At 43.6% G+C, this 15,699-nt stretch overlaps 1 protein-coding gene across 1 annotated transcript in view; it reads left to right on the plus strand.

Moving 5' to 3' along the window:
- Positions 1–1,220: 1,220 nt before the first annotated feature.
- UPK1B (uroplakin 1B) overlaps positions 1,221–15,699 on the plus strand; it is a 32,237-nt gene continuing 17,758 nt past the window's right edge. The window contains exons 1-2 of the mRNA XM_080655137.1: positions 1,221–1,269; positions 14,602–14,689. Of these exons, the coding sequence (XP_080511263.1) occupies positions 14,621–14,689 (69 nt within the window). The 5' untranslated portion in view covers positions 1,221–1,269; positions 14,602–14,620. The remainder of the gene's footprint in view (positions 1,270–14,601; positions 14,690–15,699) is intronic.

A 15,699-nucleotide genomic window follows, 5' to 3' on the forward strand; every position in this document is an offset into this window, starting at 1 on the left:
CAGCCTGAGCCCGTCCCACCTGCATGGCAGCTGGACTTCCCTCTCTGCCCAGTACCAATTCTCCCCTCTCCTTTGCATGGGGGTTTAATCCCAAATAAATATACTGCACACTAAACTCTGTCTCAGAGTTGGCTTCCTGAAACATCCAACCTGTTACAGAGATGGTCCTGACCCATGAGAAATCCCAAATCTATGGATTAGAGCACCCTGTAAATTCTAACATTACTGCCATTACCCATTGCTGAGCCAGGCAAAATAAACTATGGTGCGTGTGTACCATGATATGTTATGCAGCCACTAAAAGAAATGTGGTTTCGCCAGGCCAGCGTGGCTCAGTGGTTGAGCATCAACATAAGAACCAGGAGGTCATGGTTCGATTCCCAGTCAGGGCATATGCTAGGGTTGTGGGCTGGAACTCCATTGTGGGGCATGCAGGAGGCAGCCAATCAGTGATTCCCTCTCATCATTGATGTTTCCATCTCTTCCTCTCCCTTCCTCTCTGAAATCAATAAAAATATATTTTTTTAAAGGGTGGGGTTTTTTGTTCAAATATTGTTGGTGCTGTGTATACACACAGTGGGTCCAGGGAAGGTGGGAGGGGAGGGGACAGGTGGGAGGAATTGGACATCATCGGATAATTACTTGAGCACTCTCTCTGTGCCTAAATTTTTCCCAATCTTTTGGTTCCCAGATCTCTTGCCCCTCGGTCTTTGGACTGCCTCAGTGTGAGCATTACTTGGGCAATGACTATCCCCATACACATAGCATATGCGAGTTACAAAAGCCAAACTAGATGTGACCCTAGACAGATACACGTGAACCCACATGACTGTGAGCAGTCAGAGCAACAGATAGGCCTTTCAATGCACCGAAAACAGAATAAAGGATCAAATCACACTAATAAAAACAAATCAAACCAACATAAAAACGAAAGCCCTGAGAGTGTGCTTGAGGGAAGCCGGGACCCGGGGAGGGTCCAGAGGAGTGATGTGCTGAGCCCTGTGCTTTCCTCGGTCAGAGTCACACATTCCAAAGCAGCAGACGTCTACTGAAGGGAGACTTCCTGTTACTTCCCACCTGGAGGCAGGCTCAGGCCGCATCAGGCTCAGCCCATGTGAGATGCCTCCTCCCAATCACAGGCCATCCTTCCCTGGTCCTGAAGGTTCAAAGAATTGCTGTTGGGTTTTAAAGCGCCTCCGGCCAGCTGGGCTTGCAGACTGGGCCGGCACAGCACCCGGAGGAAGAGGCGGCGAGGGCGGCGAGGGCACTGTGAGTAAAATAACCTCACTCTGCAGGGAAGGCAGCCGGGCTCTCAGGGTCCGGGCTGCTTTCTCAGGGCAGCCAGCAGTCTGGAAAGGGAGGAGTTAATTTACTGTCTTTTTTTTTTTTTTTTTTTTTTTGTAATTTAGAACATTGTGACTATTCTGTTCCCTTTACTTTCAACTATACAAATTGCTTTCTGGAACCCTTTGGTATTGCCCAGTGCTCAGAACTAAGATTAAACTTCTTCTGGGGCTGTTATCCCTCCACCCTGATTTCAACCTCAAATTTCCTCACAGAAAGACTAAGGAAAATCCAAGAACCCTGGGAGAACCGGTATCTCCTGATTAAAGCTCAGACAGACACCTTTGTGGACCCCCAGTTTCCTCGTGGAGTCAGAAGAGTAAAAGAAAATTTCAGGAAACTGCTCGTGTTCTGAATAATCAGTCCCTTAGCCTAGCAGAGACAAAGTTTTCTGGTCTCCTTGTCAGAAATCATGTGGCTCTGCGCACTCGGAACGGGGTTTGTGAAATAATTTACTCGGGTTTCTTCTCCGCAAACAATTCTGTTTAATAAATGTGTCCGTTGAAAGACGTCAACAAATTTACTTTATCTACGCAATGTCATTTATATTCTTCCATAATTAGTTGATCCACAAGAATCTACAGGTACTAAATATACAGGGTGGGGCAAAAGTGGGTTTACAATTATTTGTATGGAAAATAATACAATAATGAATAAATAATAATAATAGAATAAACTCTTGTGTTTTGTGTACTCGCAACTATGAGCCCACTTTTGTCCCACCACTACTGAGCACTTGAGATGTGGCTAGCACAACTAAAGATCTGAATTCTTATTTATTGAAATCCTTTGAATTTTAATAGCTACTTGTTGCTACTAGGTACCATTTTGGTGAGAGCAGATTTAGAGTTTTAAAGAAAAAAAAAAACAAAGGGTGCTGTGATCTGTGGATGTCCTGGCCCTGGAGCAAGCACCTCTTTTCATCATTCCCAGGGACTCATCCCACCCTAAATTGAAGTAGACCAGCGATTGAGAGAAAACCTCCACACCCGTTTTTATTCTCACCTCCAAGTCATAACCTCTGTCTCCTCTTGTTCCGGGTTTCAGACTCCAGGCTAAGGCAACAACACATTGTGTTTCTCGCTTTCCTACCTCTCCTTTTATTTTCTTTTGTTAATCCAAATTTCTCTCGAATGAAATAGAGTTTGAGGTGTGGTCGGTATTATTTGGTCCAATAAACTTAGGTGAGGACAGAGGTAATGAATTTGAAAAAAAAATGATCTCACTCTTGGTGGGTGAGTCTCACTCAGTCTTTGAAAATTGATTTGTGTAGTGAGTAACCAATGGTTTTTAGACCTGTTCAATGTGTCTGGAAACATCAACGCTACAGGTATGAATAATATAACAACTGAATGAAGTCACAAGAAAAAAAAAAGAAATAAAACTGCAGCCTATGGAAAAAAACCTCTACTCCTCAGAACAAAAGAACTCCCCGGTTGTTGAGTAATTAAAATAGAGCATCTTGGTGCCAGGCCACTGGGCAGTTTCCTATAGGGTTGGGTTCACCAGGAACTGTTCCCTTATGTGGAAAACATTTTGAGGTGAGCTGCATACTTTCACTAGGGGGCAATGTCATTTCTGAAGTGCACAGCTGCTACTATGCCCTCTGTCCTCTACCAATCCCACCTTTAAAAATTCGCCCCAACCCTGCCCGACCAGTGTGGCTCAGTAGTTGAGCGTTGATCCATATACCAGGAGATCACAGTTCAATTCCTGGATGGGGCACATGCTCGGGTTGCGGGCTCAGTCCCCAGTTCAGGAGTACAGAGGGCAGCCAGTGATTCTCTCTCATTATCTCTCTCTCTCTCTCTCTCTCTCTCTCTCTCTCTCTCTCTCTCTCTCTCTCTCTCTTCCTGTCTTTCTCTCTGAAATTAAAAAATAAAAACTCACACCATCCCATCTGCATCCTTTCTAGCCCTGCCAGGTTAAAAAAAAAAAAAAAAAAAGGAAAATCAAATACATATGTGGGAAGTGCTGCTTTGAAATAACAGGCAAGCTTCAGTAAAACCCATGTTTGAAATAACTCACATGTACTGGGGGCTAAAGGGAAGGAAGACCCATCATATTACCAGGAGTCAGTCTCTTTCCACAGAGATAGCCCCAAGCTCCAAGTCCTGAGTTATGAGGTGTGTCTTTTTAGGTTCTACCCTCTCCTTGGTCTCTTCCATCTCATGGCATCTTCTCTCTCCCTTTGGAAACATGAGGAAGGGATCTGATAACAACATTCACAATAAGGCATTGACATTGATGATTTGTGAGACTCATTGTGCCCCTGTTACCTGTTGTGTTTGCATTCTAATTAGGAACAGCATAGGAGTGATTCTCTAGTTGTGGGATTTCAGAAATTAGGGTGAAAAGTGAGGAAGACTTTGAAAGGAGGGCAAGGGTGGAAGGCTTCTCCAGCTTTGTAGTGTGACTCCCCTTGTGGCTTAACTTGTTTGTAAGGGAAAAGGGCAGGCTCAAGAGCAGGGCATTGGCAGTTACTCTTAATTTAAAAAAAAAAACACACATAAAAGTAAGTTATTCATCCATACTTTTAAAGGGGGAATGATTAGCAACAAATCCAGTATAAGCCTGGCTTAAGAGACTCTGCAATGACGCTTCGATGCTCTTGAGCAAGTCACCGCCCCTCTCGGTACCTTAGTTTCCCCATCTGCACAATAAGGTGGCTGACCACCAAGCCTCTAAATTTGCAGTCAGAGCCAATATTCTTTCATGATATGAATGGACTTGTGGCCAGTAAATGCCTGAGGACAAATGACACTTTAATTTCTTCCTAATCACGTGCCTTCTTAATAAGACAAAAACTACCAAGAGTTAGTCATTGGCTCCCAGGTGAGTCACTCATCAATTTATTTGAAAGTTTATAACTTTGTTTCTTTGATGCAATTATTTGTCAAATTGACTTTTTTTGTGTACAGTAATTTATTCCTCTGTGGGTTCAGAATAACTGATTAAACAAACTTTGGTAAAGAAAAGAGTTAACAAAGTATCAGGTTAGATTGCCATGGCGGAGACTAAAGAAGAAAAGCCACACTCACATATCCACCAAACAGGTCATGTCTGGAGAGCTGTTAGAGGCTGCAAAGAAAGGAAGGTGGGGAAGAAAGAATAACTTAGGGCAAGGGTACTTGGGGAAAGAAGAGGTTTTTCAACTGAGCTTCAGACAATGGCAAAGAGCTCCATAGGCAGAAATAGGAGAAGGGATCATCCCACAGGGAGAGACAACCTAAACAGAACCTGAACACAGGATCAGGGCCCTGAGGGCAGCAGAAGACAAGCAGCAGGCCCTTTGAAATCTGACTGTACTGTCTTGAATAGAAGCTAAGGAGCATGAGCTTTATTGCTTAGGTTGGCCAACCTCTCTCCCAGGAGAATGAAATAGTTGGGTCTGGACAAATAAAGTAGATGCAGGCAAAAGGAAACAAAACGTTTTCTAATTCAGGAGAAATCTGGATTTGAAGAGATTGGTCCACAAGAGAGAATGGGTTGGTAAGAGGAGCCATCTGGCGACAGGAAGTAAGAAGGGTCCTGTGGCAGAGCTGTAGGTACAATGGGAGCTCTCCAGGGCTCTCCTTTGAATGAAGGGTATAGGGAGCCTTTCTGGGTGTTTAAGCGGGGAGTGATATGAAATCAGAGCTGTGTTTTAGAACAGTGGCTCTCAAGACTGTCTGGCACTTAGAGGGCATGTTTGATTTTTTGGAACACCACAAAGTGTTGATAAATTAAATTAAAAATAATTAAGTAGATCATTTTGGCTTACATTCATACTTATAAACTAGATTCTAGCTAGACAGGTGGTAACAAGCACCCAGATTTAAGAAAAATTTGTGAGAGAAAAATGCTTAAAATGACAAATTTTTATCATTAATTTTTCTCCAAATTATGAAATGACTGCAATTATTTCGTTTTGGCTCAAAACATGTTGGCCCAGTAGGGGCAACATCTGTGCTCTGTAGGATCATTTGAGAACCTCTGCTTCAGAAGTTCACCCTGGATGCACTGTGTGGAATGGAAACAAAAACCGTTGAATTCATCGGAGCCAGAGTTAGGAGCTGTCAGTAGGAATTGGAAGGAAAGGGTAAAACTGTCTCAGGAAACATCAGAGAATGATCATGTTTGCTTCTATCAAAAATAGCAGTCAACCCAAATTGAGGGGTGTATTATTCAGGGTTCTTCACAGAAACAGAACAAATAGAAACAGAACAAATAGGATATGTATGTATATGTATGTATACTGTTTGTTCTGTTTCTATGAAGAACCGAGAAAGAGACAGAGATTTATTTTAAGGAATTGGCTCATGTGATTATGGGCAAGTCAGAAATCTGCATCCGGGCAGACAAGTCAGGTAAGAAGTTAATGTTGCTGCCTTGAGTCTGAAATCTGCACACTGGAAACTCACACAGGGTTTCTATGCTGTGATCTTGAGGAAGAACTGCCTCTTCTTCAGGAAACTTCAGTCTTTGCTCTTAAGCCCTTTGACTGATGGGCTTTAACTCAAAGTCTGACTTAAATGTTAACCCTATCTTAAAAAATATCTTCACAAAGATACCTAGACAGGTATGTGACCAAACAACTAGTTAAGCTGACAAATAAAGTTGACCCTGACATAGTGTTCATTTCGATACTTCCTTGTCAGGCAGGCAGAGACAAAACTTAAGAAGTCATTAACCTCTTAAGGCACTATGACTGCAGGCCCAGAGGACACCCTTTTTGTCCATCCCTTCTGTCCTCTCTCCATGCCTGTCTTCTCTGGGAAGGTCAACAAATTCAGAACTTAATAGCCATTGGTGTGAAACTTTACCAAAGTTTTTCTTTTTCTTTTTTTATTTTCTTTTTTTTTACTTATATAAGTTCATTAGTCTGGCCCAAGTACAAAAATATAATAGCTTTCAAAGAACTCTAAAAGGTTAGCCAGACCTGATTGTTTTCTTTCATAGAAATCGCGTTGCCTTTCCTCTGAGGGTATCAGGGCTGCAGCCCTTCCTGGAGGCCTTTCCAGCTTCTCTGCTACAGGAGCAAATTCACTCGCCCCACTTCTCCAGGAAGGAGCCTTTCCTAGGAACTTTCCTCTCAGTGGGGGTCTTTGATGCAGAGACTATGTAATATCAATGTACACATTTCAACCAGGGTTTTCCAACTTCACTCTTGAGTGTCTTCTAAATTGTTGGGTAACTTCCCTCTGAGCTCAGTAACTTCCCTTCATGCTTCTTTTCTGTTGATTCTAGAATAGTGGTTTTCAGGCACTCTGGGGCTAGCCACGTGGTTAGGAAGTTTAGGGCTGATTAGGGGAAGCTCTGTGAGGCCCAGACTCCCTACTCTTATTTCAGCCAGATTTTTACCTACTTATATATATTAGAGTTACATATTGAAATCATATTCCTTTTGAAAATATGGCTCTGCTTTAAAACAAAATTAAACCACTAGTTTTAGGTACCTTCACCATGCAATAGTCTATTAGCTCTGGTCTGTCTGATTCAAGTAACTGAGGAAAAAGTAAAGGAAGTTAATATTGTACGGGTAATATTGTGTTAGAATTTCACATATAGTCTCATTTAATTTTCACAGTAACCCTTCTAGTTAAGTATTACAATGTCCATTTAGAAATAAGGTTCAACAAATTGAGTAACTACCTGAGGTCACAAAACTGTTAAGGGGTGGAGTTGAGATTCAAACTCTGATCTGCCCAAAGCCCATGTCCTTTCCACCTCACCATACTCTAGCCAGCTCTGCAATAAAGGTCTAGGCAAAGTTTGCACACATATATTCCTTCACCCATTCAAATACACATTTTTAAAAATTTACTTTATCTGCCCTTTAATTTAGCAAAATAATTTACTGCGGGCCTACTATGTCGCAAGCACTGTACCACCTTGGACCTAGAAAGGCAAATAAAACAGGGCGCCAGTGCCTTCTCCTGCTTTGGAGACTCTTGTAGTGAAATGCAGGACAAGCCCTTCCTAGGTTGATACCAGGAGGAAAGAAGGGACAAGGGGAGCAGAACAGGGTCCTCCCTGAGAAATGTCTGCGTCAGGGAGAAAACAGCCCCGGTCCAGAGGAGACAGAACCTCAGAGCTCATCTCTGCATCACCTGGCCAAAGCCAGAGGGATGAGGCCGGATGGCGGGTGTTACCCGCTCAGGAATGCTGATGGAATGCACAAAGGGCCTCTCCCATACAGACGGGACGTGCTGCCTGGTACCTGACCCTGGCCACAACCCAAGCACAACTGGGAAGCTTTTTTTTTCTCTCCCAAAGAGACTCCCCCGCCCTCAGAGCCCTTGATGGTGGGACCATTTATGCAGAACCTCCCTCCTAGGCCCCAGGGGTCACCAGTGGCCCTTCTTAAATGTCCCCTGGTTATTATTTATAATTTCTTTTTTTTTAAATAAATCTTTATTCAGATTATTACAATTGTTTCTCCTTTTCCCCCCATAGCTCCCCTCCACCCGGTTCCCACCCCACCTTCTGCCCTTACCTCCCCCCCACCACTGTCCTCATCCATAGGTGTATGATTTTTGTCCAGTCTCTTCCTGAACACCCCAATAGCCCTTTCCCCCTGAGAATTATCAGTCCACTCCCTTTCTATGCCCCTGATTCTATTATATTCACCAGATTATTCTGTTCCTCAGGTTTTTAATTCACTTGATTTTTAGATTCACTTGTTGATAGATATGTATTTGTTGTTCATAATTTTTATCTTTACTTTTTTCTTCTTCCTCTTCTTTAAGATTACCTTTCAGCATTTCATATAATACTGGTTTGGTGGTGATGAACTCCGTTAGCTTTTTCTTATCTGTGAAGCTCTTTATCTGCCCTTCAATTCTGAATGATAGCTTTGCTGGGTAGAGTAATCTTGGTTGTAGGTTCTTGCTATTCATCACTTTGAATATTTCTTGCCACTCCCGTCTGGCCTGAATAGTTTCTGTTGAGAAATCAGCTGACAGTCGTATGGGTGCTCCCTTGTAGGTAATTAACTGTTTTTCTCTTGCTGCTTTTAATATTCTCTCTTTGTCTTTTGCTCTTGGCATTTTAATTATGATGTGTCTTGGTGTGGTCCTCTTTGGATCCCTTTTGTTTGGGGTTCTGTGCGCTTCCTGGACTTGTAAGTCTATTTCTTTCACCAGGTGGGGGAAGTTTTCTGTCATTATTTCTTCAAATAGGTTTTCAGTATCTTGCTCTCTCTCTTCTTCTGGCACCCCCATAATTCTGATGTTGGTACGCTTGAAGTTGTCCCAGAGTCTTCTTACACTATCTTCAACTTTTTGGATTTTTTTTGCTTTTTCGGTTGAGTGTTTTTTGCTTCTTTGTATTTCAATTCTTTGACTTGATTCTTGTGTTCCTCTAGTCTGTTGTTGGGTCTCTGTATAATATTTTTTATTTCAGTCAGTGTATGTTTAATTTCTAGTTGGTCCTTTTTCATATCTTCGAGGGTCTCGTTATATTTATCAGCCTTTTCTAGGATATTCTTGAAAAGCCTTATAACCGTGGTTTTGAATTCTATATCCAGTCGTTTGTTTTCCTCCATTTCTTTCATTTGTGATCTGTTTCTTTGACGCCGCATTTTCACTGATTCCCTGAGTTGGTAGGGTAGATTTGTGTGCTAGGTTTCCTATATGGCCCAGTGGGTCGGCCTCCCCAGTTAACCTGAGGTGGACACTCTTGGTGCACCCCTTTGTGGACTGTGTGTACAGCCTTGTTGTAGTTAAGTCTTGATTGTTGTTGGTATCACTGGGAGGAATTGACCTCCAGGCCAGTTGGCTGTAAGGATCAGCTGTGTCTACGCTGGGAGAAGTTCGGTGCTGGAGACAGCCTTATAGGATTAGACTTGCCAAATTGCAATAGCCTCTGTGCTCAGCTTGGATGGGGTGGAATCTCAGGGTGGAGCAGACAGTCTTGGCTTCCAGTCAGCCTTGCCCTTGCGCGTGTGCGCGCCTGCAGACCTCTGCCTTCCCCGGCTCCCGAGTCTCCGCCCGAGAGTCCAGATTCCCCCCACAAGAGCGTGGGTCCCCAGGGGCTCTCCTGGAACTGAGGTTCAGTGCAGTCCGAACTGGGGCTCAGTGCAGTCAGGAGCTTCTGACTCCCTTCCACTAGGGAAAGCCTGTAGCAACCTCCGCAGCCTTTGTGCGCACTGGCATGCGCGCACCTGCAGACCTCTGCCTTCCCTGGCTCCCGAGTCTCTGCCCGAGAGTCCAGATTCCCCCCGTAAGAGCGCAGGTCCCCAGGGGCTCACCTGGAACTGGGGTTCAGTGCAGTCAGAATTGGGGTTCAGTGCAGTCAGGAGCTTCGGACTCCCTTCTGCTAGGGAAAGCCTGTTGCAACCTCCGCAGCCTTTGTGCACACTGGTGTGCGCGCCTCCAGAACCCTGCCTGCCGGGGCTCCCCCGTGTCTCCCCCAGGTCTCCGAGTCTCCGGGTGCCTTTCTCTCTACCTGACAGTCCAGACTCCCCCTGTATGAGCCTGGGTCCACGGGGTTTCACCCGGGACTGGGGTTCAGTGCAGTCAGAACTGGGGTTCAGTGTGGTCGGGGGCTTCCTTCCCCCTTCCGCCAGAGAAAGTCAGCCAGGCTCTCAGCCACCCTTCCTCTCTGTGTGCACAAAGACCCTTTGCTGTACCTCCAATTCTCTGTGAGCTTTTCTCTTTCCTTCTAGTTGTAGAATTTTCACTCAGCCAGCTTTCCTGTGGTTCTGGATGGTGTCCGTTCTGTCTTTTAGTTGTAGTTTTAAAATTGTGCGAGGCAGCAGTTTAGGTGCTTACCTATGCCGCCATCTTGGTTTATTCATAATTTCTTATGCTTGTAAATAATTTTAGTGTTGCCAACCACTTCTGCATCTTTCATCTTAGTGGTCACAATCCCCTCAAGTACGTGTGTTTCACCCATTTGATAAATGCACAAGTAGACACTGAGGGCATTGCCCAGGATCACACAGTAAGGACGTACCAGGCTGGGGTCTGGATCCAGGTGTTCTGAGGCCGGGTCCAGTGTGTTCACCATGGGACCACGGCCATGAGCCTAGCACCACAGCTGTGAGCCAACCACTGGAAGCCTAGACCTGGCTCCCCAACCGCCCTCCCTCTTGACATTTGTGGCTGTTTGGAGGGTGGAACAAATGTTTTATGTTCCTTAGATACCAACCACATCTAAACATAAGTGACCAAGGAGAGGCCATGAAATGTGGACTCTCACACTGACCTGTACATTTGTACCTTTTACATCCAAGGATTTCAGTCCCAGGGGGGTGGGTGATAGACATCTAGACAGGTTTCCTGGAAAAACAAACGTGTGGGTTTGGGGCAAATGTGCAAACATTAGTGCAGTGTCAGGGGCTGAGGAGACAAGATCCTGGGGAAGTGATTGAAGAGAGGCCTGGTTGGTGGTTCTGACTTTTGCAGAGGCTGGATCGCCTGAGCAGGGAAATGTGTCTGCTCACTCTGTTCCTGGGGTTGGCAAGGAAGTGACTAGGTGTTTCTTTTTCTACTGAAAGTACTAGCTATGGGACAGGACTTTATAAGCTGCAGCGCATTAAGGAAATGATCCGGAGCTGGCAGACCTGGGTTTGAATAGCAGCTTTTGCATTTTCTAGCAATGTGGGTGAGCAAAGGGATCTCTTCAAGCTTCCTTTTCTTCATCTGCAAAATGATAACAAGGCAGGTTCTCCCCTAGACCTTCCAGGAATAGGGCAGGTCTGCTCACACCTCGATTTTGACCCAGTGAGACTCATTTCACACTTCTGACTCCAGGACCCTAAGAGAATACATTTGTGTGGGTTGGTTGCTTTATCTTTCTTCTGTCTCTCTCTCTCTCTTTCTCGCTCTCTCTCTCTCTCTCTCTCTTAATTAAATTTATTGGGATAACATTGGTTAATAAGATCATATAGGTTTCAAGTGTACATTTCTATGATACATGATCTATATATTGATTGCATTGTGTGCCCACCACCCAAAGTCAAATCATCTTCCTTCACCATATATTTGGTCCCCTTTACTACCCTCCCCCTTCCCACTGGTAACCACCATATTGTTGTCGTGTCTATGAGTTTCAGTTTTATATCCCACATCTGAGTGAAATCATGTGGTTCTTAGCTTTTTCTGTCTGGCTTACTTCATTTAGCATAATATTCTCAAGGTCCATCCGTGTTGGTGCAAATGACAGTATTTCATCTTTTATTATGGCTGAGTAATACTCCATCGTAAGCCACTAAGTTCATGGTAATTTGTTACAGCAGCAATACGAACCTAATACAGATTTTGGTAAAAATACCAGCTCTCGCGTCTGTTGAGAGGATGATCATAAGTGCTGAGCATGTGGTTGTTAAATGACAGCTTTTAGCATCATTTTGTTAATTTAAAAAACAAGAGTGACTTTCTAAGTTATTATGTGCCACTGATGTGAAGAGCCTGAAGGAGAAGAGGATGCAAAGCAGAAAGGGAGAAAAATCTAGTGATCTGCAACTTCCGAATATCTTATGCATGGATCCACTCCTGCCTTACAGACATCAACCCACAGCCATGCCTCCTGGCATTTCCTACCACTTGCTTGTCTGGATTTTCTCAACTCACTCTTCTTTTCACTCAAACCAAGCTCCTATCTATCTCTTTCCTTCTCTTCTCCCTCTCTTATCTGCATTTTTCCACCCTGAGTCTGACTTACAATTCTCCCAGAGTATCCAGTATCTCTCCCCCTTTTAAAACTGTGTGGCAGAATCGCCTTTGAGAAAGTGTGGGTGTTATGGGACATAATTGGCTCACGGGGGCCAAATCCCTTTTCAGGGTCCCTCCAGCTCCTCTCTGGACCAATAAAGCCCCTCTCTGACTTCTTCCTTTTCTCCACGGCCCTATTTCCCCCTTTATTCCCTGTGTGCAGTCATGTTTGCATTGAATCATGTTGCTATAATCACACTTTGTTGAAAAAACAAATTGTGCATTTTCTGTTCTTTAGGCCCAACTAATCACCACAAATAGACTGCCATTTGGCAAATGGGTGCCTACTCAGCAGTGGTTGATAATGGTGCTGAATTTGGCCTCCCCAGAATCTTGCCCTTTACTCTCTATACGTGTGTTGTCTGAACTTCTACCTTTCACGGTCTATTTACTTATGTATCAAGTTCAGATGGTAACCCAACTGGTCAGGAGCAACGTCTGTGCATACCAGCCATGAGTTTTACGATGTGACCCACCCAGCTCCATGAGTGAGGCTCCCCTCGGTGCAGTTTGTGCATTAACTCCTTCTGGGCCCTCGGACTCCTCTCATTCTAAGTGTAACAATCTCGGAAAGCGTGAGTGACACTGTAAGCATGCAATGACATTTCCAAGCAGAAATAAATGAACGGCATTTCTAAGCAGAAACCACACCTAGGGGTCTTGTAACAATGGCCAGATTCTTCTATTTATTCAGCAAACATTGATGGAGGGCCCACTATGTGCCCGATTCTGAGCCAAAAACACATAAATTTTAAGTCTTAGTTCTCACAGCTACTCAGGTGAACAGGAAAGGGAAAACATTTAGAGATGTTTAAGATTATTTGGAGGGTGGTTAGTACTTACAATAGAGCGTAACAATGAAGTTCAAATTTAGCAAGGGCTGAGCCACATAAAAGGCTTGTCTCCCACTGATCTCCATACAACCTGAGACTTCAGCCAAACTGACTAGATTGCAATCTCACGGGCTCCTGGCTCTTCCGGGCTCTAGTCCCTGACCTTTCCTTTACCTGGAATGTCACCCACCCACCACTAGGCTGCTTATCAAAAACCATACATATTCTTCAAGGCTTACAGCTCCCCTCCTCGGAACTCTACTTAGAGTCTTCCTAGCTGTATTATAACTCTTTAGACACATATCTCAGCTTCCCTACTGGAGCATAAAATCCTAGACTACCACTATTTCCCTGACATTTTATTTCTATGTATACCTCAAAACACAGCTTGTATCATTTAATACAATTTTATTTAAAGCATGAATGCATGAAGTGAGTGGTTCTTTAATTTAATTACTAAAACATGGAAAGATGTGGATGGCTCTTCTCAAGGTGATTCCTGGGCAAGAGCCAAACACTTACCCTTGTGTTCCTTCCCGAGAGTCCTAGGGGAGGGAGAAGCCCACTCATTTTCAGGGCCATACAAAGCACTGAGCCTGAGCTCTGGAGTCACACAGACCAAAATCTCCAGCCTAGCTCTTGCACGTACTGGTTGTAAAATGCCAGGAACTCAGTTTACCTAAATGAAAGCTTTAATGTTCTCATCTGCAACATGAGCCTCTTCACCTTTTTCCCGTTTCTACCTAATTGGGTTATGAGACTTAGATGACAGTATATATAGTACCTAGTGCAGTGGCATGTGAAGTAACTAAGTATGCTAGTTCCTCTTTTCTCCCACTCCTCCTCTAAGGTAACAATGTACTTTTTTATTTGCTAATTACTGTTTTAGGAATTTATTTTTTTAATTATCATTGACATGGAGTATTATATTAGTGTCAGGTGTACGACAGAGTGATTCAACATTTATATACTTTACAAAGTGATCACCACAATAAGTCTAGTAAGCACTCACGGTACATAGTTTTTACAATAGAATCAACTCTACTCCCTATGCTGTACATTACATCTCCATGACTTATTTAATAAATGGAAATTTACCCTCCTTTATCCCCCCCTTTTTCACTCTTCTCCCCTCCCCTTTAGCAACCAACAATTTGTTCTCTGATTTCACTTCTATGTGGACTCTAAAAAACAAATGAACCAACAAAATGAGACAGAAACAAGTTCATAAATCCAAAGATCAAGTGCCAACTATTTTTGAAGATAACAAAATATTCTGAAAATAATGGTTTTTAACAACTGCCTATAGTCCCTCCAGGAACCAACTGCCAACTCTGGTCAACCCTTTGGGTTTCGTCCGAAGGCCCCTCCGTGAGCCTCAGCCCCACCCCGTCATCGCCACCTCAGGTCTTCCTTTGTTGACTTGTGGGACCTCAGTTCATCACTCAGAAGTATGCAGTCTGTTATTCCACACCTTATAGAACTCCTGAAAATACTAATCAGACTTTGGCAAGCTTGACTCTTTTTTTCTTTATCAAATTACAGTAATTACTAAGTTTAGTGACCAAATTTCCTCCATTGCTAAATGATTTCATGACTTTGGTTTGGATGCTTTGAAAAGAGAAGGCAAAACACCATTGTGTGACTTAATCATGTTATAAAACTTGCAGTGGTATTTGTCACCTGTGCCTATTAAGTTGTAATATTCTCAACTGTGTCTCCAGCTTGGGGGAAATCCTGAAGATGGCCAAAGATGACTCCACCGTTCGTTGCTTTCAGGGCCTGCTGATTTTTGGAAATGTGATTTTTGGTGTAAGTAATGAGTATTTTTTCAGGCAATTCTGTTCTTTCTGTAATCATGATTTTAGATCAATTAAAAGGGAAAGTTTTTCCCTGGCTGGTGTGGCTCAGTTGGGTGTCGTCCTGTGCACCAAAGGTTGCCAATTTGATTCCTGGTCAGGGCACATGCCTGGAATATGGGCTCAATCCCCAGTGGGGGGCATACAGGAGGCAGCCTATTAATGTTTTCCTCACATTGGTGTTTCTCTACCTCTCTCTCTCTCCCTTTCTTTCTCTAAAACTTGGTTTTTTTAAATCTTTTTAAAAAGTAAAAGTTTAAAGGAAATTAATGATATATATTACTGGCTCCCTACATCTTTTCTTCAGTTTAAGAAATGTGTTAGTGAAATATACTAGTTCAAATTTAACTTATAAATAATCGTAGATAGCTATGTAATATATCAAAAGAATAGGTTGAAAAAAATAGATATTTCCTTCTTAAGTTTAAAGCAGAGGAATGTAAAGGGGGCCACGTTGGTCATGGTCGGCGTCCAAACACTCCCACCACATACCCGCTCTGGTGTTTCCTGTTTCACCTTCATTTGATTTCATGGGACTCTGCTTTTAAGGCTTTTGGGGGCAAATGTTGGTGTCTGCTTGTTCTCATCACACAGAGGCCACTGAGGGATGTGAGAGTAGCTCAGAGGCCAGGCTGTGAGACACGCTATGGTGGGAGAGCAGGGAGGAATCAGGACCGCTGGCTCTGGGCCCAGCCCTGCTTCTGACTCCATGTGACTCAGAAGGTGGGAAAGATAATCACTAAGGTTCTTTCCAGCTCTAACATTCAGTGGTTTGCTGGCACTGATAGAGATGACCAGGACCAGTTACAATATTACAATCCGGGAATTTGGATGATGGTGTGGAGGTGGGAAATTGTTGTCATACAAGAAGACATTGTTTGAGTGGCTCATGCCCCAAAAACTTTATAATGGTCTGAAATTGGGTCTTTTCCCAAATAGCAATGAGAGCAACATATGGATGGA

Source organism: Plecotus auritus (genome assembly GCF_963455305.1).
Source record: "Plecotus auritus genome assembly, chromosome: 2".
Taxonomy (NCBI): Eukaryota; Metazoa; Chordata; class Mammalia; order Chiroptera; family Vespertilionidae; genus Plecotus; species Plecotus auritus.